At 38.9% G+C, this 23,359-nt stretch overlaps 4 protein-coding genes across 5 annotated transcripts in view; 3 read left to right on the top strand and 1 right to left on the bottom strand.

Moving 5' to 3' along the window:
* The first annotated feature begins 215 nt into the window (after positions 1-215).
* LOC146464635 (serine/threonine-protein kinase pim-1-like) lies at positions 216-21,945 on the top strand. Of its 2 annotated transcripts, XM_085129452.1 has the most exons (10): positions 216-459; positions 14,414-14,455; positions 15,331-15,361; positions 15,456-15,558; positions 16,296-16,440; positions 17,055-17,146; positions 17,300-17,347; positions 17,924-18,296; positions 19,855-20,034; positions 21,117-21,945. In XM_085129452.1, the coding sequence occupies exons 1-10, from the start codon at positions 363-365 to the stop codon at positions 21,215-21,217; spliced, it is 1,212 nt and encodes a 403-aa protein (XP_084985578.1). In that variant the 5' UTR covers positions 216-362; the 3' UTR covers positions 21,218-21,945. The 2 variants fall into 2 exon arrangements, with proteins under 2 accessions (XP_084985578.1, XP_084985579.1); XM_085129453.1 differs by lacking the exons at positions 216-459; positions 14,414-14,455 and adding an exon at positions 15,053-15,179 and having other exon boundaries at positions 15,331-15,380.
* Positions 360-23,359, top strand: part of LOC146464633 (serine/threonine-protein kinase pim-1-like) — a 33,519-nt gene continuing 10,519 nt past the window's right edge. The window contains exon 1 of the mRNA XM_085129448.1: positions 360-459. The gene's annotated coding sequence lies outside the window, so the exon portion shown is untranslated. The remainder of the gene's footprint in view (positions 460-23,359) is intronic.
* On the top strand, positions 4,353-7,106 carry LOC146464637 (serine/threonine-protein kinase pim-2-like). The gene is made up of 3 exons (XM_085129478.1): positions 4,353-4,710; positions 5,434-5,613; positions 6,205-7,106. The coding sequence occupies exons 1-3, from the start codon at positions 4,449-4,451 to the stop codon at positions 6,303-6,305; spliced, it is 543 nt and encodes a 180-aa protein (XP_084985604.1). The 5' UTR covers positions 4,353-4,448; the 3' UTR covers positions 6,306-7,106.
* On the bottom strand, positions 11,871-13,435 carry LOC146464636 (XK-related protein 6-like). Its single transcript, XM_085129470.1, has one exon. It carries the CDS (start codon positions 13,063-13,065, stop codon positions 11,986-11,988), a length of 1,080 nt encoding a protein of 359 aa, XP_084985596.1. The 5' UTR covers positions 13,066-13,435; the 3' UTR covers positions 11,871-11,985.

Genomic DNA, 23,359 nt, shown 5'->3' with positions numbered 1-23,359 from the left:
GTTATAATTCCAATAAGGTCAAAAGAAAACTGCTGAACTAGCTGAAATGAGTTTTCTCGCTGTTTCAGTGCACTGAAAAAAAAATGAGTGGGACCTAATTAGTGAGTTCTCATTGATTGGTTAACCAAAAAATTTGCACGCACCTGATTGGCCACGAGCATATCTTCTGCACTGAGTTGGCTTTTGAAAAGAAAAAAAGGTCAAACTATGGTCAAACTGCAGTTTTAGAAAGAAATGGTGAGAGAAAAAGGCGGCTGTTCATCACTTTTCATGTTTAACTTCTCTTGGCAGGGAGAAAACATGAAGTCGAACTTGGAAGAAATCCGAGAAATCCACCTTGGTCTCTGGTCGACTGAAGAACGATGTATGTATTTGTTATACGCTTCACTACAGTTTTCACTACGCGTTTGGTTGTTTACCTAACGTTTACCGAACGGCAGCAACCTTCGTTACGAACAGGTAAGCTGAAAAAATTGTTTGATTTGTGTTTCCTTCTGCCGGAGAATTAGGATCTCAAGTTTTACGAGAAGGCTGCAATTTTGTTTTACTTGTTTGGTTTTTATTGCTGCAGGTCCCAAAGATTTCCAGTTCAAGCACGTTTGATAAGTTGAGGTTTCTTCCATGGCGGGTAAAATTCTCCAGTAACTTTGAGCTTCGTCTTTGCTGAAGAACACTTTAACAAACTATGACTTATGTAAAAACTTCGTGAAGTAAAACTTTACATACACCCTAAACTTTCTCTCCGAATGAAGAATGAGCTTAGTAAGCTCTAACACAAGACGATTTGACCTCGGAAGCGGAAAGATGAATGAAAATTTCTAACGACCGGCAGCCGAAAACAATATAGTTCGTTTAACCTTTCTTTTTAAGAAGATAATAAAGTGTCTTGTATAGATCATGGAGCATCTAGAGCTGATTCTTATGGCTCAAAAAAACTGCCGTTTGTTTTTAGCTTTTTCTTACAACAACAACAACACTTTATTAACAATAGACAGTTACAAGGTGTTATATACCTACCCGCAAATAGCTGAAGCTAGTCGAGGCGGGTAGGTATGTTTATGCTAAACTAAATACAAAAACATTTGGTGTTTACAACTGAATTGACTAAAATAAAAGTTAAATAAGTAGTAAACAAACAAGTGACGCAAAAAAGGGGATTCGCTAGCTGATAGAAATTAAAGGATTGTTACATATTCAGAAGCTTTTCATTATTTCAAGAATTGAAGAAGGTGTAAGGTAAGCATTTTCTTTTTTTAAAATGTTAGCGGTAAAAAAAATTGATGTGTTCTTTTGCTCGAGCATTCAAAAGCGCGAGCAAAACATCACAAAACGTCACAAACGGCAAAAAGTATGTTTACCATAGAAACGATCAGTTGTGTAGAGCTAAGCGTACAGTGAACACGGTATTTACTTGCGCTGTTTATTCAGATCGTAAAACATATTTGTTTGTTGCTCAGTTGAACCGATCGACTATGTCAAAGATTAGCAAAAGCGTTTCAAAAGCCAAATCAGCTTTTGACGAAAAGACAGTTAATAATCCGACTTTGTCGGAACAAAAAATCAAAGCCGGGAAAAGGAAGGGAGAAAGTGAACCAATTTTCCCGCGAAAGAAAGTTCGCCAGGAATTGAGGGTGAGTAAAAACAGATCGATAGAAAACAGATTTACATAATCTCCATTACCAAAAAAGACACCAGGACAACATGTATTAGAAGAAAATATATGATTTCACTTACAGTGCATAAGTTGATCATGAGTTGTAACTAAATTTTTTATCTTTTTCAGCGTTGCTTCAGCGAACGACTGCAGATCAGAAGTCAGTCTAAACTAAAGAGGTAACAATAAAATTGTTTTCAACACCATCTTATGTGATCCCGTTCTTTTATTGAATAGTTTGTTTCTTTCCAGTCGCAGTGAGAAATTAAAAGAGACAAGAGACGGAATATCTAAACCACAAGACGATGTGAAGAAAGAAGACAGCCTCTACAGCAATCTGTCTCTTGATTACTCGGTAAGTGATGATAGCGATTCCTATATTCCATAAATAGGGCTTTTTTGCTCTTATACCAAGAAAAAAAAAAACCCGAAAATTAAATTAATTAGATATAAACACCCCTTGAATTGTTCAGATGGTTGCATTCCTACTGAACCATGGAGTATTTCTGATGAATAGCACAGAATCGCAGGTTCCGTCTTTCCTAAACAAAATACTTAATATATTTTCAGAATATTACACTGAAATAGAACATTTCTTTATCGTAACCTTCCAGTGTCAACACAGATATTGCTAGTTTATTCGAGCCTTCAGTAGCTGTTTTATGGTTTATAATAGAAAGCGCGAATTGAGTTTCAGCGTCGTTCAGTGCCGCCTACACGCCTACACGCCTGAAAAGTTCCGGCTGCCCTCGAACATGTCTCGCTAGCCTGTTGAAAACAGGTCTTTTTCTTTGGGGGATGCCGAGGGACTTATTATATCTTATATTTTCGATGTGGATAGCTTATAGCCGCGCGTGATGCGATTTTAGAAAGTGACTGGAACAAAACATTTGCAAACTGCGTTACAACAACTTGCCTTCTTCTAAAAGCGATTATTAGCTCAACACAAAAGATTACCGCCTCATTGGCGATCGAGATCCCTTTCACTGCCTCTATTCAATTAGACGTTTATCATTTGTCTATATGGTTAAAAATGAGAAATATTCCAAATGTTGCATTGATGATTGTTTTTATCGTTAGAGATGCTTTTGGCCAGTGAGCGAGGTCAAATTTACATTGACAGCTAGCAGCTCGGCAAATAGCCCCAGCGCCAGAATTCAAGACGTACCGTCTGTCCAAATACCTACTGAAACTCCAGCCCACATAAAGGAACTAGCATCTCAAGGTATGTTGAATTATTTCGATTGTTTCTACGTTTCTGCAAGTACACACGATAAAGTTTAAAGGCATGTGTCAAGTGATTCAGTTGAACAGCCAAACAACGTGTTTGTATTACTAATGGTAATGATAAAATCATAATGGTTCAGTTTAGTTAAAAATTGCTCTGCTAGCACACAGAACCTAGCATTTGTGGTCACGGATGAAAATCATGGATTGCAACTTGAAAAATTTAATCAATATATTGTTTTTTCCCAGGTGTGCTGGAAGACTAAAAAACTGATTATTGTGTCTCCCTTCTTAATAAAATTACTCGATATTCTCTCGTCTAGTTTGAGCAAGGGAACTTTGTCAAATATATGGTACAGTTTTTGAAAAATCCCCGTGATTTTGCCGATTTTTTTAAAATTCATTTGTTATCATGTTGAAGAAGTGACCACAAACAGTAATGTTTTCTGAATGTAGGTCGCTCGCTAATTTTCGTTTAGCGTTTTTGATCGGATTGGATTACCAAGCGACACGAAAATACGCCCGATCACAGGTTATTGACAAAGAACATTGTTTACTAAAAGTTATAGAAGGTTTAAACAATGTTTTTGTTTCTTCTTAATTCCAGCTAAGTTTGCTGCGTATGAATTGGGCAAAGTTCTTGGGGATGGAAGCTTCGGTCAAGTTATGGCTGCTAGGCGCAAGAAGGACAACCTGCCGGTGAGATAAGTGCAATATGAGACTAACATTGCCGTACTTTCAGTTCTTCCAGCCAGAAGATTTACCAGCCTCTACTGAGCTGTTTTTAACATATCCAAACAACAAACTAGCGCACGAATCTTTCTTCGTATGGTTCGTTTTCAGGTGGCGCTTAAATTTGTGCACAAGAATTCTGTCAAGGAATTTAAAGAGGTTGGTAAAATATTTACAACAATCACCCTGGAACAGTTATCGAAACTGTTAACTCAGCTAGTTTCACTATCAAATCCAATTTTGTTCTTTTACTTTAAGGAAGCAAATCGTAAAATGAGTATAGTGTGACTCTTCGCAAGAGTTTTTTCGCAGGCGTACGTGAATGAATCAAAAGTACACAAAAGTACGGTCATTACATGTAGTACCCACACAAACTGCCCCCCCCCCCCCCCACCCCTTTCCCCTTCCCTTCCAGCTTCGCTTATCATAAAGAAGAAACTCCAGCGAACAAGTACGTATTGTCAGGGTCGAGCGATAAAGTTGTGAACATCACTTTAACTTTTAATATATTTTCGATAAAATTCAGCAAAAATTGTTAATTACGGGCGTATTGCTCAGTGGTTGATGTCAAGTGGCTCACTCTAAAATCGAATGTTTATCTAAAAACTGGCGATAATCAAAATGACGAGACCCTTTGTGAGAGCTTATACTCCTCAGAAATGAGTTGAGGAGGTCGCTGATGCCATAACAGATGACTCATCTACCCTCTCCTCCCCTGTTACAGATACATGGACGGGAAATTCCCGCAGAAGCTTATCTTCAACACCGAGCAGAAAATCAGAATGTTATAAGCATTTACGAAGTGATCGACGCTGATGAATACTTTGTGTACGTCATGGAAAAACCTGCAAAATGCAAAGACATGTTCGACATCATAGCGGACCTGTACAAGCAGAACAAGACACTGACAGAAAGAGACGTGCGCAGGTATTTCTCCCAGATCCTGCAAGCAAACATCATCTGCGAGGAAAATGGGGTTCTTCATCGAGATATTAAACCAGAAAACATCTTGGTTGATACGAACACTGATGAAGTCAAACTGATTGACTTTGGTCTGTCATCCGAGGTACAACAAGAACCTTTCACAAACTTCAGAGGTAGGGAAGGTTGAATTCTCATATGAATAGTTGTTGAGTGGAGCCGGTACGACATGAATGTTTGCAGTTTCGTGTACTCGTTTCCGTGTTTACTTGTTTCGCTTTCCACACGTAAATGATCGAAAACGATTGAAACCGTTTTTGAAAACCTCCGTTTTCATTCGCTTTGCCATCCACACGTGAACGATAGATCTCGATCCGTTTTCAAAAAAACTCCACTTCGGACAGCGTGCTTGAGGACTCTCCATTTTTGGAGAGTGTTCAATCGTTTTCGTTCGTATTACGTGTGGATGGATGGCCTAACCGGATGAAAATCTCCGTTACGCGCTCGGGTTAAGCGATCGAAACACCAGATACGTGTGAATGGGGGCGGGGGGACTTAATGAATGGTATCTTTGTCAGTCAGTCAGACGGTGAGTGAGTAAATCAGTCAGCGAGTGAGTGGGTCAGTCAGTCCATCAGTCAGCAGGTGACTGAGTCTGCCAGTAAGTCACCACTGTCCATTCCATTGCTAGGTCACTCCCAACAGGGGCTGGATCATTACGTAGACAACGGGTAGTCCATCATTTTTCCCAATGAGCAAAACGCGTGGGGAAATCGCCTACCACTCGCTTTGCTATCCCAAAGAAAATAAGAACTGCGTGTAGTCTGATTATGACACCTTGTATCGCTGATGAACCCAGCCAGATGACTTAATTGTAATTTGTGCTTTATTCCCTTCAGGTACACCTCATTACATGCCTCCTGAGTTTATACAAAACAGACAATACGACGGTTGTGAGGGCACAGTTTGGCAGATGGGAATCCTTCTGGTGGATATGCTGTCACCGGTTAAACCGGCATTTAAACATGAAACTCATGCTCTCACCATGAAGCCTACAATACCACAGCATCTGTCTCCAGGTAACACTCACCTGATCTAACTTTATTGCATAGAAGCATGTGATCTTTCTCTTTTCATCTCTTAACTCGTTGGTCAGTTAGATTCTTCATCACGGTCCCCATCGGATTATACTCAGATTGAACACAAGTCCAACCAATTCGGAGTTTGATTCTTCATCACCATTCTCGGATTCACACAAGTCTGACAGATCAATTGCATTTTTCACCTTACCCCATCCCCCTCGAGCACACCCAGTGATTATGACGTCGTAAAACCCGACCAAGGGCTGTGACGTGATGACGTCAAGCACATCCTCGTCTTGTCCAAAAAAAGCGTAGATGCATATCGCCGCCATCTCAAGTCTTCGCAGTACGCTCGAGGCATTATGGATTCTGAGCTTTTATTGAAATTTATTGGGTATTTCCCAGACTACCTTTCGGCATCGTCGCGTACGCTTTTATGCTTATTTTGGACAACCTTTGTCGAAACAGCTGCATCTATGTAGCTGGTGTTTTTGTTCTCGGCAAAATCGCAGTCAGTTCAAAAATTAAACAGCCTTCTTGTTTAGTTTATTTGCCGTTCACTAATTGATAATTTGTCTTTTTCAACAGAATTGAAGAACCTGATTTATTCCCTGCTGAACACAAATCCATGCAACCGTCCAACTCTTAGCCAAACTCTACAGCATCCATGGTTCGCTATGACAAACTAAACTGCCGCGCCAAAATCCTGTTTCTAAATACAAAAATTGCCTGTTATGGACTCTATGTACTGAATTAGACTTTGATAACATCACTTGTAACTTAGGATTTAGAAAGTATCTTTGTATTTTGTCCCACTACAAATCGACACAAATAGTAATAACGGGTGGCAAAGAAAGAGATCTGAATTAAGGGTGTTAAATTTATACAAATCTGTATCTGCCAGCTTAAATGGTGTGGAAAAACAAACTGTTTCAGAACAAAAATCTGCCCGGCACTCATTCCAAATTCGACTGTCCTAAAAGAGCGACTTTCAAGTCTCCGACTGCACGAAACTTGGTCCGCTGGTAGGCAAGGCCTGCTCAAACAAGCAACAATTGAAAAAACTGTTTGGTCTGAAATGAAATTTTATGTTTTCAAAACTGTTTCCACTTTTTGCGCACATACACAGCAGCTGTTATTGAAGCAAAACAAAAAATGTTTCTGAAGTAATTCAGAAACATTGCTCTTCCATAACAACTGTTGTATGTGTCCACAGTCAGGAAACATTACGCACAGGAATTTTTTCTCAAGCAGCCAATCATCTTGAGAACTTTCTGGTAGCCTATTACTTGGAAACAAAAACAACAACAACAACAACCTTTATTTCCTCATGGCTAATTGGAAACACTCATTAAGGATACCAGCTCCTTCTTTGCCACGCATGATGAAGGCACTTTTGTGAAGCTTAATTTAAGACGTCAGAATTTATTCTAAGGCGCATTCTTTTGGAACAATTCTGGCTATTCTGATTCCGGTTAAGGGATAAGAAACAAAAGAACATAATTCCGACTATTCCAATTAAATCGAAAATGTTTCCAAAGGAACACAATTTATTTTATTCTGAGCAAACTGTCTTCTGTTCATCCTGACATCAAGTGCAGAATGAACGGTATACTATTCATTCCTTAAAGGCCCACATTCACCCAAGATGTATTGCGCGCCGAGGAACAGTTTTCATATATGAAAACCCCCCCATTTATTTGAGCGGGAGTCGAGTGAGAAAGCAATAAGCGATCACGAATATTCTTTCCCTCCAGCACGAGTCGTATAGGAAACCCGCATGAACCGCTTGAGTTCATACAGCCAATAAGATCACGCGTTTGGACAATACAGCATTTCAAAACAAAAACAAACGACCGCAACGACTCTTGGGTGAAGGTGTGTTCTGTCGCACTTTGTAATAATCATCGCACTTTGTAATACCTGTCGCACTTTGTAATAAAACTGTCGCACTTTGTAATACCTGTCACACTTTGTAATAACACTTGTCGCACTTTGTAATAAAATAGCTGTCACACTTTGTAATAACAAGTTGTCGCACTTTGTAATAAGCCTTTAAATTACTTTTGAATAGGATGTTCTGTGGAAAATAAGTGAATTAACTGATCACCCAGGGCACAAATACGTTCTTCTTTGATATTTTACTTTAACTGAGGGTATGAAAAAGAAACACGTTCTCCTTCACGCTTTCTCCTCCCAATTGTTATTTTGGAGATCACACAGCTTGCTTAGCAATGATGGAATACAATATGTGAACAGAGGGGAGATAACTCTTGGTTAAAATGAAAAGATGCTCGAGAGGGTTGATTCAAAGGGTTTGTAAAGGAGATAAAGACTTCTGTATATGAGTTTTTTGGAGGGAGCGAGGGGGGGGGAGGGAAGTCACAGGAATGAAACATGAAAACATTGAACATGAAAAAAAAAAAATTTAGATAAAACTAGTGAGCAACCCAATCTAGAATAGAATCACCCAACTTGAAAGGAAAAACAGTTCCTTAAACTGAGGAGAGAGAAATATCCTGCTTGTTCAGTTGTTTATGAAGTTTTTCAAAACAACTAGTCAATTCCGTTTCATGTTATAGTTCGTTGTTGTTTATTCGAGGTTGAAAAAAAAACAATTTTGATATTGCTCTGATTCACTGCACTAGTACTAATATCACATCAACTGATTACGCTATGGTTGCTGTTACATGTTCTGGCTTACGTTAAGCTATGCAAATTTTTAATTAAAATACGATACTATTTTACAATTATTCTATTCAATTATAGTTAACGATACCTTCTTAGAAGACTCCCAGCCAAAGCCTATGTTTCCGGATCGTATCATTTTGTACAGCTGTTCTCAATACCAGCAAAATGTACCCTCTGCTCTTTTACTGATACAGCATGTCCCTGCAAGTTGCTTTTCATTTTCTTCCTCTCTTAAACCCCACGGAAACAAGCCTTTTTTTTTATTTTCATCCTCAGGAGATGCCAGTATATTTCAAATTCGGATCTTTATTTAAGATCTTTTAAAGACCCCATGATAACTACTTTTCTTAATACCTGAATTAAGCTATCATTTACAACTGATTAAACTAGTACCTAGCAATGGAGCGGCTTAACAAAACCGATTTTTAAAATTCATTATTCGTGGTGACAAAGTGTTTCTGTCAAGATACATCTTAGTCAAGACAAATAACAATTGCGAGAAGCGTGGAGGAGAACGCGTTTCTTTTTCATACCCTCAGTTTAGTATGCAAAGTAAAATATCAAAGAAGAACGTATTTGTGCCCTGGGTGATCAGTTAATTTACTTATTTTCCACAGAACATCCTATTCAAAAGTAATTTAAAGGTTTATTACAAAGTGCGACAATTTGTTATTACAAAGTGTGACAGCTTAATTTATTACAAAGTGCGACAACTTGTTATTACAAAGTGTGACAGCTATTTTATTACAAAGTGCGACAAGTGTTATTACAAAGTGTGACAGGTATTACAAAGTGCGACAGTTTTATTACAAAGTGCGACAGGTATTACAAAGTGCGATGATTATTACAAAGTGCGACAGAACAAGGTGGGCCTTTAAAAGGCATTGCTCCCAAAAAAAAAACATGAATACCGTCTATTTCACGGTTTCTTATTCCAGAACGGGCCCAGAAGAATGCGCCCTGAGTTAAGGTAAAAAAAAAAATAAATAAAAAAGAAAAAAGAAAAAAAAACTTGTTAGTGTTTGGGCTCAAAAATAGGTATTGGGTTGGGGGGAGTAAGATTTAATATCAACCTTTTAATCATTAACTAGGAAACTAGTTTTAACATTTCATTTTACTCAATTCCCCCTCTTTTTTAACAAAAAAAAAATGACTCATAATTCTTACACTTTTATCAATAATAAATTACATTGTATTAAATTTCTCTTTGTATTAAATCAGATTCAACTTTATATAATAATTACCTGTATCATTTATTAATCATAAATTGTATATTGTTCTCATTTACAGTGGTTTTACAAAACCTGTGAAATAGTGTTCTGTTTTCTTATTTAATTTTGCTTCATCGGTTTTGTGAAACCACTATCAAAACTCTGTAAATAAAATATTAATCATTTTTTTTCCAGAGTGTATTATTTTTCACTGTCTGCAAAAATATTTAAAGCTACTCCCGGATAAAAGTCATTTGAAAAATACATATCCATACTCAATAATTTGAACCTTGTAAAAATAGAATCCCGTGGTTAAGGATGTGTACCTTCTAACAAGGAGGTATTTTTGGAAATTTTTCTATGTGCAAGGGCCAGAAGCGACCTTAAGTTGGTATTATTTTATGCTATCGGCAGGTAGCTTAGTTAACAGCATTATATCCTAGAAGGAATGAAATCGGTTATGAACACCTTAGAAGCATCACGAGTGGCTTTGACAGCCCACAGCTTTTCGCATTGTTTTTGTTACTGTTTTGTTGGGACGCTGTTCATAGGATAAATGCAGTTGCCTACTGGAGCGGTTTTGCAATGACCTTTCTTGAGTTACTTCCCATTTGCTTTGTTATTGCATTTTAAGCTGGACTCAACTTATTGTTTAGCCAATGCTGTAAGATCCTGAAAATCTTAACGTTATTTTCTTGAGCAGTTAGATGCAAGAACTTAGCAAATTGCACCAGTAAGCCAGTTAATGTTTTGTTGCGGTTACTTTTTGTGTTGGTCCTTGAGAAACCGCTCCGTGGCACTGTAGAACTATCCTGTACATTCCCTGCTGTGTTTGGAAAATGACCAAACGAATATGTCCCAGTGAACGTGTGGATGAAAATTCCAATTCTCGTGCGCATGCGCCATTGGATTTCGTAAAAACGCGCGTAGGATGAGATGGGAAGGGGAGGAATGAACAGTCCCACAACTCTACGCGCTCTGCGTCCTGCAACGGCTGGTGACGAGGCTGCATGTTGTGTACAGTGTTCCAAAGGCAATTTTGTTTCTTGTACAAAGGTCGTAACTCAAAGTAACGAAGACATCGTCTTGTAACATTCAGTAATAAAGGCTGTAAAATAAAAAAGAAAAAAGAGCTACTTTGCTTGCTTTTGTTTTTTCTTGAAGGTACAATAACTGTTAGTTGAAAATTTGACTCGTCCCCGGGGGACAGAACACGAGCAGCGTGACCGAAGTTGAGCGCGAGGGGTGATGCCCATAACTCTCGACCTGGGTATGTTCTTAAAATTTTGGTTTATCTCAGCGTCAATTTTCTCATAAAAAAAAGGTGCGTTAAAGTCTAAAAAGAAGACTGAACTCTGAGTTTTATTGGAAAAAGTCACCTCGTGTATGCTTTTTTCGTAGAGCTGGGAATAAAATGCTCCTATGACACCAAAGAAAAAATTCAGATTTTTGTTTTCTTGTCATCCGTCAGGCAAAGACATTTATTAAAAACAACATTTGGCTACGTGGTTGGCTAGCAAAACTCGCACCACTTTCTCAACCAATGAGAAACAAAACTACAACCAATCGTGTCTTGCTTGCACGCGCTTTTGCGCCTAACATGCACTTGGTTCGAATTCTCATTGGTTCATTGCACTGTTTACGTCAATTGAGTGTCGAAAGTAATGTCCCATTTGCTTTGGTTTTGCATTACCATACTACGCTATGTGATTGGTTAACAAAACTCGCGCCACTTTCTCAACCGATGGGAATTCAAACCAAAACTAATCGTGTTTTGGCCGCATGCATTTTCCCGCGCTTAGCGCCAGTTACATGTATTTGCTTCGAATTCTGATTGGCTTGTTGTGTTGTTTACATCTGTTGCGATTGGCCAGAGTAATTACTTTGGTTTTAGTTTTACGACACTCAATTACAAACCGCTCTAAGCGGCTTTGGTTTTGTGACAACTGGAACAGTCATCTCTAGGTTTTTATCGGTACAAATGTTGCATTTGTACACTAGTGGATAAATGACGTAGCCGGTTAAGGGCAATATCCGTAAACGTAAACTGTTCCCATTTGTCCGAGAGAGCCGGAGCCTGACAAACAATCTCTTGTAGAAGGCGACCTTAAACTCTAGTGGTTAACCTGAATGCCATCTTTTTCTCACTTTTCAGTCTTATTTCTCCAATTTTTACTCTTCCGGGTTTCATTCATTCCACAAGTGTTATTAAAATTTTGCCGTGGGAGCCTCATATCTCGAAATTTCTCTCATTAAGGTTGAATGTTCAAAAAACTGAAGCAGAACGGGGAGTTATGAATTTTAGTGACTTCGAAAAATTAAGATTTAATGAGTAAAATGTGAGGCCAAATATTAATCAACCTGTTCGGCTCTTTTATTTCTTTCTGCTATGAAAAATTCACCAATATCCTTCCCCTAAAAAAAAACAGGCAGCTCTTCAGTATTGCACTATTAAAATGTCCGGTCATCAAAGTAAGTGGCGGTAGAGACAAATTCTCATGACCGCGCCAATAACACTAAATACACATACACAGACCGTGACTGGTAACGAATACCAGGTGTGCGGTTGCGTATTAAAATAGTACAGATTTATCATAATTATGTTTTCTATAACAAATAAAATATTAGAGATCAACAGAATTGTTTTCAAGGTTTTATCCTTTTCTTGGACCGATTTTCCTGCCGAGCCATCGTCTCTGATCCAATATAAACACAACGCTGCCGGAAGAGTGAGACAGTTTCCGCATAAGGCACCACATCCGGTGCGATTCAAAAGGTCCACTATTAATCTGGTGAAAAGCATGAAAATAGAGTGAATAACGACCACCATGATTATCCACCATTTAAAGGCCACGGTAAAATATGTGATGGCAAACAAACGGCTGCTCAGATGAAAGAGCTGCGATATATAGAGAAGAATTTTAATTTTTAGGCTTATGTCGATCTGTAAATATCTACGGTCCTGCAATGATAGGACTGTCAAAAGTCGCCATTCGTCAGCAACGATGAATGTCCAGGCTATACTTAAGAAAGAAACAAGCGCTGAAATCATTTGAATAACTGAAATATTTTCCTGTTGAACGCTCATGGCGTAAAGTTGGATTGTGAATTGAGGAGCAGATTCAAGAACCGCTTCGAAAATTCCGCTCCAAGTGGCATAGTACATCAGATCTTTGATTTGCCTCTTGCAGACAGGATTTAATTCGTCCCCACGCCAGAGCTTGTTAAAGTTCCTTAGACACAACAGAAACGCTCGTAGCCTTGCCAAGGCAACTGAGAAAGGGTTGCAGCATGCACAAGTCACCAGTTTTGCGAATTCGGTTATCTTATCCATTCTGAACTGCCAACAGTAGAGGATCGAAAACACCAAACTCGGTAGAATGACAAACGTTAGCCCCACACCAAACCAGGCTGTATGACCTTTGCGGTAAAATTCTGCAAGAGTTAGTATGTCTGTGATCGGATCTGCAAAAGACAGAACAGCTCCCACAAGGAGCACGATAGTGTCTCTCCATTTCACTTCGATTGTAATACCTTCGTCGCTCATATTTAGGCGTATTTTCGTAACCAAATGTATGGAGGTGTGCTTCGTAAAAGGATGCAAGGCCTTATCAAATTTCCAACTAAAAAATTCGTGCCGAGTCTTTCAGTTCGAAATCACGGCCGTTCATACGTGTCGTCCAAGTTTGTCCTGTCTATCCTGTTTTGTGTCGTCTTTATGTGAAGTTCACCTGCCTAAAAATGTGAAGCAATATTTCATCCTTGTTAACATCTATGTTTAACATTCATAACATTCATTTAAAAAATGATATTTAAAATCGTATGTAAATTATTTAAATTTCATTTCAGTGTTAGTAGCGTCGGTTTTAAGCCTCAACCAGGAGCCCTGCTTGAACACAGTAAAAAGGTGGCCAAGGAATGTCATTGATTTTTGATAATATCATCCTAAGATGCGAAGATTGCTTGTCGGGTTATTATAACACATTTAACAAGAAAGAGCGAATATAATATAATTGTTGCATTTTTATTCATACTTCTTGTAACTTAGCCACCTGATGTTATTTGTACGGTTTTGATAGTTAGTAAGTCATATTAGTAGTTAGTTTTACATACACATGAAGGTCCTGTTTTTAATATTGCCATGTTAGATTTTACTCATTTTACTCATTTTTTATCTAACAATATTTTTCATCATCATTGTACTGCGCATTTTGATCATATTTACGTATGTTGATTTGCGCATTAGAAATATTAAACATTATTGTTTTTACTATGCCGTTTAGACGTTTGTTTTGTTTTGTTTTTATTTTTTATTTTTTATTTTGTTCTCCGTTATGATTCCAATAAGGTCAAAGAAAACTGCTGAAATAGCTGAAATAAGTTTTTCTCGCTGTTTCAGTGCACTGAAAAAAAAAAGAGTGGAACCTACAGGTAATTAGTGAATTCTCAGTGATTGGTTAACCAAAAAATTTGCACGCACCTGATTGGCCACGAGCATATCTTCTGCACTGAGTTGGCTTTTGAAAAAAAAAAGGTCAAACTGCAGTTTTAGAAAGAAATGGTGAGAGAAAAAGGCGGCTGTTCATCACTTTTCATGTTTAACTTCTCTTGGCAGGAAGAAAACATGAAGTCGAACTTGGAAGAAATCCGAGAAATCCAGCTTTGTCTCTGGTCGACTGAAGAACGATGCATGTATTTGTTATACGCTTCACTACAGTTTCACTACGTGTTTGGTTGTTTACCTAACTTTTACCGAACGGCAGGAACTTTCGTTACGAAAAGGTAAGCTGAAAAAAATTGTTTGATTTGTGTTTCCTTCTGCCGGATAATTAGGGTCTCAAGTTTTACGAGAAGGCTACAATTTTGTTTTATTTGTTTGGTTTTTATTGCTGCAGGTCGAAAAGATTTTCAGTTCATGCACGTTTCTTCCATGGCGGGTAAAAATTAAGCTTAAGCATAAGCTTAAATTCTCCAGTAACTTTTAGCTTCGTCTTTGCTGAAGAACGCTTAAATTAAGCCGAAACTTAGACTTCAGTAAAAACTTTGTGAGTCACGTTACTCTCTAAACGTTTTCTCCCAATGAAGAATGATCCTATTATAACACGAGACAATTTGAACTCGGAAACAGACTGAGATGAATGAAAATTTCCAACGACCGGCAGCCGAAAACTTTATAGTTCGTTTAACATTTCTTTTTAAAAAAGATAATAAAGTGTCTTGTATAGATCATGGAGCACCTAGAGCTGATTCTTATGGCTCAAAAAAACTGCCGTTTGTTTTTAGCTTTTTCTTAGCGGTAAAAAAAAATTGATGTGTTCTTTTGCTCGAGCATTCAAAAGCGCGAACAAAACATCACCAAACGTCACAAACGGCAAAAAGTATGTTTACCATAGAAACGATCAGTTGTGTAGAGCTAAGCGTACAGTGAACACGAAATTTACTTGCGCTGTTTATTCAGATCGTAAAACATATTTGTTTGTTGCTCAGTTGAACCGATCGACTATGTCAAAGATAAGCAAAAGCGTTTCAAAAGCCAAATCAGCTTTTGACGAAAAGACAGTTAATAATCCGACTTTGTCGGAACAAAAAATGAAAGCCGGGAAAAGGAAGAGAGAAAGTGAACCAATTTTCCCGCGAAAGAAAGTTCGCCAGGAATTGAGGGTGAGTAAAAACAGATCGATAGAAAACAGATTTACATAGTCTCCATTACAAAAAAAAGACACCAGGACAACATGTATTAGAAAACAATCTGATTTCACTTACAGTGCATAAGTTGATCATGAGTTGTAAATAAATGTTTTATCTTTTTCAGCGTTGCTTCAGCGAGCGACTGCAGATCAGAAGTCAGTCTAAACTGAAGAGGTAACAATAAAATTGTTTTTAACACCATCTTATGTAATCCCGTTCTTTTATTGAATGTTCTTTTTTTCTTTCCAGTCGCAGTGAGAAATTAAAAGAGACAAGAGACGGAATATCTAAAGCACAAGACGATGTGAAGAAAGAAGACAGCCTCTACAGCGATCTGTCTCTTGATTACTCGGTAAGTGATGATACTGATTCCTAAATTCCATAAATAGGGCTTTTTGTTCTTATACCAAGAAAAAAAAACCCGGAAAACTAAATTAATTAGATATTAACACACCCTAAATTGTTCAGATAGTTGCATTCCTAACCATGGAGCAATTCTGATGAAAAGCACAGAATCGCAGGTTCCGTCTTTCCTAAACAAAATACTTGATATATTTTCAGAATATTACACTGAAATAACGAACATTTCTTTATCGTAACCCGCTTCCAGGGTCAACACAGATATTGCTAATTCAGTCAAGACCTTTAGTAGCTGTTTTTTATGGTTTATAATACAAAGCGCGAATTGAGTTTCAGTGTCGTTCAGTGCCGCCTACACGCTTACGTTACACGCCTGCAAAGATGCAAAGATTACGGCTGCCCTCAAACATGTCTCGCTAACCTGTTGAAAACAGGTCTTTTTCTTTGGGGGATGCCGGGGGACTTATCATATCTTATATTTTCGATGTGGATCGCTTATAGCCGCGCGTGATGCGATTTTAGAAAGTGAGACAAAACATTTGCAAACTGCGTTACAACAACTTGCCTTCTTCTAAAAGCGATTATTAGCTCAACACAAAAGATTACCGCCTCATTGGCGATTGAGATCCCTTTCACTGCCTCTATTCAATTAGAAGTTTATCATTTGTCTGTATGGTGTAAAATGAGAAATATTCCAAATGTTGCACTGAAGATTGTTTTTATCGTTAGGGATGCTTTTGGCCAGTGAGCGAGGTCAAATTTACATTAACAGCTAGCAGCTCGGTATACAGTCCCAACGCCAGTATTCAAGACGAACCGTCTGTCCAAATACATACTGAAACTCCAGCCCACATAAAGGAACTAGCATCTCAAGGTATGTTGAATCATTTCAAATGTTTTTATGTTGTTGCAAGTACGCACGATAAAGTTTAAAGGCATGTGCCAAGTGACTTAGTTGAACAGCCAAACAACGTATTTGTATTACTAATGGTAATGTTAAAATCATAATGGTTCACTTTTGTTAAAAATTACTCTGCTAGCACACAGAACCTAGCATTTGTGGTCACGGACGAAAATCATGGATTGCAACTTGAAAATTTTATTAACATATTGTTTTTCCCAGGTGTGCTGGAAGACTAAAAAAACTGATTATTGTTTCTCCTTTCTTAATAAAATTACTTGATATTCTCTTGTCTAGTTTGAGCAAAGGAACTTTGTCAAATATATGGTACAGTTTTTAAAAAATCCCCGTGATTTTGCCTATTTTTTTAAAATTCATTTGTTATCATGTTGAAGAAGTGACCCGTAAACAGTTATGTTTTCTGAATGTAGGTCGCTCGCTAATTTTCGTTTAGCGTTTTGGCCAGAATGGATTACCAAGCGACACGAAAATACGCCCGATCACCGGTTTTTGACAAAGAACATTGTTTTCTGAAAATTATAGAAGATTTTAACAATGTATTGTTATGTTTTCTCTTAAAAAAACAGCCAAATTTGCCGCGTATGAATTGGGTAAAGTTCTTGGGGCTGGAAGCTTCGGTCAAGTTATGGCTGCTACGCGCAAGAAGGACAACCTGCCGGTGAGTTGAGTGTAACATTAGACTAACATTGCCGTACTTTGACGACTTCATTTCTTCCTGCCAGAAGATTTACCAGCTGCTACTGAGCTGTTTTCAACATATCCAATCAACTAACTAACGCAACAAATCTAACTTCGTATGGTTCGTTTTCAGGTGGCGCTCAAATTTGTGCACAAGAATTCTGTCAAGGAATTTAAAGAGGTTGGTAAAATATTTACAACAATCACCCTGGAACAGTTATCAAAACTGTTAACTCACCTAGTTTCACTATCAAATCCAATTCTGTTCTTTTAATTTGAGGAAGCAAATCGTGAAATGAGTATAGTGTGACTCTTCGCAAGAGTTGTTTCTCAGGCGTACGTGAATGAATCAATTCATCGTTTGCCATGTCCAAAATTAGCGCAAAACTACAGTAAATACATGTAATACCCATACAAACCCCCCACCCCTTCCAGCTTCGCTTGTCATAAAGAAGAAACTCCAGCGAACAAGTACTTATTTTCAGGGTCGAGATAGGAGCGTTAAAGTTGTGAACGTCACTTTAACATTTAATGTGTTTTCGATAAAATTCAGCAATCATTGTTAATTACGGGCGTATTGCTCCGTGGTTCTCGGTTGACATCAAGTGGCTCACTCTAAAATCGAATGTTTGTCTAAAAACTCGCGATAATCAAAATGACAAGACCCTTTGTGAGAGCTTATACTCCTCAGAAATGAGTTGAGGAGGTCGCTGATGCCATACAGATTACTCATCTACCCTCTCCTCCCCTGTTACAGATACACGGACGGGAAATTCCCGCAGAAGCTTATCTTCAACACCGAGCAGAAAATCCGTATGTTATAAGCATTTACGAAGTGATCGACGCTGATGAATACTTTGTGTACGTCATGGAAAAACCTGCAAAATGCAAAGACATGTTCGACATCATAGCGGACCGATATAAGCAGAACAAGACACTGACAGAAGGCGAAGTGCGCAGGTATTTCTCCCAGATCCTGCAAGCAAACATCATCTGCGAGGAAAATGGGGTTCTTCATCGAGATATTAAACCAGAAAACATCTTGGTTGATACGAACACTGATGAAGTCAAACTGATTGACTTTGGTCTGTCATCCGAGGTGCAACGAGAACCTTTCACAAACTTCAGAGGTAGGGAAGGTTGAATTCTTATATGAATAGATACTAAATTAGACTTGGATAACGAGGTTTAGTTTGTAAAGACACTGTGGTGTTGCGTTGGTGGGGAACAGAAACGAATGTTTGGCTTATCAACAGGGTTGATAACTAATCAGTGGTAACTTGGCCACCGTTAAGAGATTCGAGTGCTCCTGACGTTTCGAACGTTAGCCCTTCGGATTTGCTCTGACGAAGGGCCACTGAAGGGCCTGTCAGTGTAATCTGTCAGTGTAACCTGTCAGTGTAATCTGTCAGTCAGTCAGTCAGTCAGTCAATCAGTGAGTCAGTCATTCAGTCAGTCAATCAGTCAGTCAATCAATCAGTCAGCCAGTCAGTCAGTCAGTCAGTCAGTCAGTCAGTCAGTCAGTCAGTCAATCAGTCATTCAGTCAGTCAGTCAGTCAGTCAATCAGTCAGTCAGTCATTCAGTCAGTCAGTCAGTCAGTCAGTCAGTCAGTCAGTCAGTCAGTCAGTCAGTCAGTCAATCAGTCAGTCAGTCAGTCAGTCATTCAGTCAGTCAGTCAGTCAGTCAGTCAATCAGTCAGTCAGTCGGTCAGTGAGTCAGTGAGTCAGTCAGTCAGTCAGTCAGTCAGTCAATCAGTCAGTCAGTCAGTCATTCAGTCAGTCAGTCAGTCAGTCAATCAGTCAGTCAATCAGTCAGTCAATCAGTCAGTCAGTCAGTCATTCAGTCAGTCAGTCAGTCAGTCAGTCAATCAGTCAGTCAATCAGTCAGTCAATCAGTCAGTCAGTCAGTCAATCAGTCAGTCAATCAGTCAGTCAATCAGTCAGTCAGTCAGTCAGTCAGTCATTCAGTCAGTCAGTCAGTCAATCAGTCAGTCAGTCAGTCAGTCAGTCAATCAGTCAGTCAATCAGTCAGTCAGTCAGTCAGTCAGTCAGTCAGTCAATCAGTCAGTCAATCAGTCAGTCAGTCAGTCAGTCAGTCAATCAGTTAGTCAATCAGTCAGTCAGTCAGTCAGTCAGTCAGTCAGTCAGTCAATCAGTCAGTCATTCAGTCAGTCGGTCAGTCAGTCAGTCATTCAGTCAGTCAGTCAGTCAGTCAATCAGTCAGTCAATCAGTCAGTCAATCAGTCAGTCAATCAGTCAGTCAATCAGTCAGTCAGTCAGTCAGTCAGTCAATCAGTCAGTTAGTCAGTCAGTCAGTCAGTCAGTCAATCAGTCAGTCAGTCAGTCAGTCAGTCAGTCAGTCAGTCAGTCAATCAGTCAGTCAATCAGTCAGTGAGTGAGTCATTCAATCTGTCAGTCAGTGGGTGACTGAGTCTGCCAGTTAGTTACCACTGGCCGTTGCATTGCGCGGTCACTCCCGGCCAACAGGGGCTGGATCATTATGTAGACAATAAGTAGTCCATTTTTCCCAATGAGCAAAACGCATGAGCGGGTGGGCAAATCACCTGCCACTCGCTTTACTATCCCAGAAAAAATAAGAATCTGCGCGTAGTCTGATTACGATTCCTTGTATCGCTGGTGAGCCCAGCCAGATGAATTAATTGTAATTTGTGCTTTCTTTCCTTTCAGGTACACCCCATTACATGCCTCCTGAGTTTATACAAAACAGACAATATGACGGTTGTGAGGGCACAGTTTGGCAGATGGGAATCCTTCTGGTGGATATGCTGTCACCGGTTAAACCGGCATTTAAACATGAAACTCATGCTCTCACCATAAAGCCTACAATACCACAGTATCTGTCACCAGGTAACACTCACTTGACGTAGGTCATCTCTCTTAAAGGGGAAGTATCACGCAACTTTGCTGTTATTTCAAAACCCAAAAATGTTTGTCTGTCAGCAGAAACAAAGAAATAATTGTCAAGTTTGTTATAAATTATCACCCCAGTGTAATAAAACTGTCGATTAGTGCCTCTGGCCAGAGACAGAGTAGGTTGGTATGAATTGAATCTTGTAAAATATTAGGCTAATGTTTTTCAAGTTCTCGCATTTTTGTTTCCAAAATGCGCTAGAACAGATCACAAGTTGTTTCTTTCAAGAATTGAGTTGATTTCTTCCTTTTCATCATTCTAGAATTATTTGCAGCTGATTGAAGGTCTTATTTCATCATTTTTGACAAAAGATACCAAAAACCCCATGATACTTCCCCTTTAAATTAAGTTAACTTTATTGCATAGAAGGATGTGATCTTTCTCTTTTCATCTCTAAACTTGATGGTCAGTTAGATTCTTCATCACGGTCCCCATCGGATTATACTCAGATTTCACACAAGTCCAACCAATTCAGAGTTTGATTCTTCATCACCATTCTCAGATTTAACACAAGCCTTACCGATCAATTACGTTCTTCACCTTCCCCCACCCCCTCAAGTACACCCAGTGGTTATGACGTCATAAAAACCGACCAAGGGCTGTGAAGTGGTGACGTCAAGCACATCCTCGTCTGATTGTGAAAACAGCTGTTTCGACAAAGGTTGTCCAAAAAAGCGTAAAAGCGTACGGGACAATGCCGAAAGGTAGTCTGGGAAATACCCAATAATTTTCAATAAAAGCTCAGAATCCATATTGCCTCAAAAGTACAGCGAAGACTTGAGATGGCGGGCAATAAGGATTCTGAGCTGTTATTGAAATTTATTGGGTATTTTCCAGACTACCTTTCGGCATTCTCGCGTACGCTTTAACGCTTTTTTTGGACAACCTTTGTCGAAACAGCTGTATCTAACTGGTGTTTTTGCTCTCGCCAAAACTGCAGTCAGTTCAAAAATCAAACAGCCTTCTTGCTTAGTTTGTTTGCCATTCACTAATTGGTAATTTCTGTCTTTTTCAACAGAATTGAAGAATCTGATTTATTCCCTGCTGAACACAAATCCATGCAACCGTCCAACTCTTAGCCAAACTCTACAGCATCCATGGTTCGCTATGACAAACTAAACTGCCGCGCCAAAATCCTGTTTCTACATACAAAAAATGCCTATTATGGACTCTATGTACTGAATTAGACTTTGATAACATCTCTTGTAACTTAGGATTTAGAAAGTATCTTTGTATTTTGTCCTACTACAAATCGTTTATGCTGCTATAATGAGCACTTTAGCGACACAAATAGTAATAACGGGTGGCAAAGAAAGAGATCTGAATTAAGGGTGTTAAATTTACACAAATCTGTATCTACCAGCTTTTACAATTATCAGTCAAACTGTTTCAGGCAAAAATCTGCCACTCATTCCAAATTCCATCGTCCTAAAAGAGCGGCCTTCAAGTCTCCGACTACACTAAATGTGGTCCGCTGGTAGGCAAGGCCTGCTCAAACGAGTAGCAATTATTGAAAACATTGTTTGGTGGGAATGAATTTATCTGTTTTCCAAATTGTTTCCACTTGTTGCGCACATACGCAGCAACTGTTATTGAAGCAAAGCAACAAATGTTTCTGAAGTATTCCAGAAACATTGTTCTTCCATAACAACTGTTGTGTGTGTCCACAGTCAGGAAACATTATGCACGGGAATTTTTTCTCAAGCAGCCAATCATGTTGAGAACTTTCTGGTAGCCTATTACTTGGAAACAACAACAACAACAACCTTTATTTCCTCATGGCTAATTGGAAACACTCATTAAGGATACCAGCTCCTTCTTTGCCACGCATGATGAAGGCACTTTTGTGAAGCTTTATTTAAGACGTCAGAATTCATTCTAAGGCGCATTCTTTTGGAACAATGCTGGCTATTCTGATTCCGGTTAAGGAATAAGAAACAAAAGAACACAATTCTGACTATTCCAATTAAATCGAAAATGTTTCCAAAGGAACACAATTTATTTTATTCTGAGCAAACTGTATTCTGTTCATTCTGACATCAAGTGCAGAATGAACGGTATACTATTCATTCCGTAAAAGGCATTGCTCCCAAAAAAAAAAAAACATGAATACCGTCTATTTCACGTGTTCTTATTCCAGAACGCTAAGTCATTTGAAAAGTACATATCCATACTCAATAATTTGAATCTTATTAAAATACAATCCCGTGGTTAAGGATGTGTACCTTCTAACAAGGAGGTATTTTTGCAAATTTTTCTATGTGCAAGGGCCAGAAGCGACCTTAAGTTGGTATTATTTTATGCTATTGGCAGGTAGCTTAGTTAACAGCATTATATCCTAGAAGGAATGCAATCGGTTATGAAAACCTTAGAAGCATCACGAGTAGCTTTGACAGCCCACAGCTTTTCGCATTGTTTTTGTTACTGTATTTTTGGGACACTGCTCATAGAATAAATGCAGTTGCCTACTGGAGCGGTTTTGCAATGACCTTTCTCGAGTTATTTCCCACTTGCTTTGTTATTGCATTCGCTGGACTCAACTTATTGCTTAGCCAATGCTGTAAGATCCTGAAAATCTTAACGTTATTTTCTTGGGCAGTTAGATGCAAGAACTTAGCAAATTGTGACTGTGGTTCTCCTCAGGTTAACACCAGTAAGTCAGTTAATGTTTTATTGCGGTTACTTTTTGTGTTGGTTCTTGAAAAACCGCTCCGTGGTACTGTAGAACTATCCTGTACATTCCCTGCTGTGTTTGGAAAATGATCAAAGGAACATGTCCCAGTGAACGTGTGGATGAAAATCCCAATTCTCGTGCGCAGGCGCCGTTAGATTTCGTAAAAACACGCGTGGGGTTAGATGGGAAGGGGAAAAATGAACCGTCCCTTAACTCTACGCGCTCTGCGTCCTGCGACAGCTGGTGACGAGGCTGCATGTTGTGTACAGTGTTCCAAAGGCAATTTTGTTTCTTGTACAAAGGTCGTAACTCAAAGTAACGAAGACATCATCTTGTAAAATTCAGTGATAAAGGCTGTAAATTAAAAAAAAGAGCTACTTTGCTTGGTTTTGTTTTTTGTTTTTCCTCGAAGGTACAATAACTGTTAGTTGAAAATTTCACTCGTCCCTACTCGTCTCTATAGGAGGCTGGGGACAGAACACGAGAAGCGTAACCGAAGTTGAGCGCGAGGGGTGATGCCTATAACCTCTCGCGCTCCCCTCGGCCGCGCTTCTCCCGTAGACTGAGAGTCGACTGTTAACGAGTCA

The sequence above is a fragment of the Pavona decussata genome, unplaced genomic scaffold, assembly GCF_977016875.1.
Source record: "Pavona decussata unplaced genomic scaffold, jaPavDecu1.1 SCAFFOLD_161, whole genome shotgun sequence".
NCBI lineage: Eukaryota > Metazoa > Cnidaria > Anthozoa > Scleractinia > Agariciidae > Pavona > Pavona decussata.
Note: the sequence above shows the minus strand (reverse complement) of the source record. Positions and strands in the feature narration are given on the sequence as shown.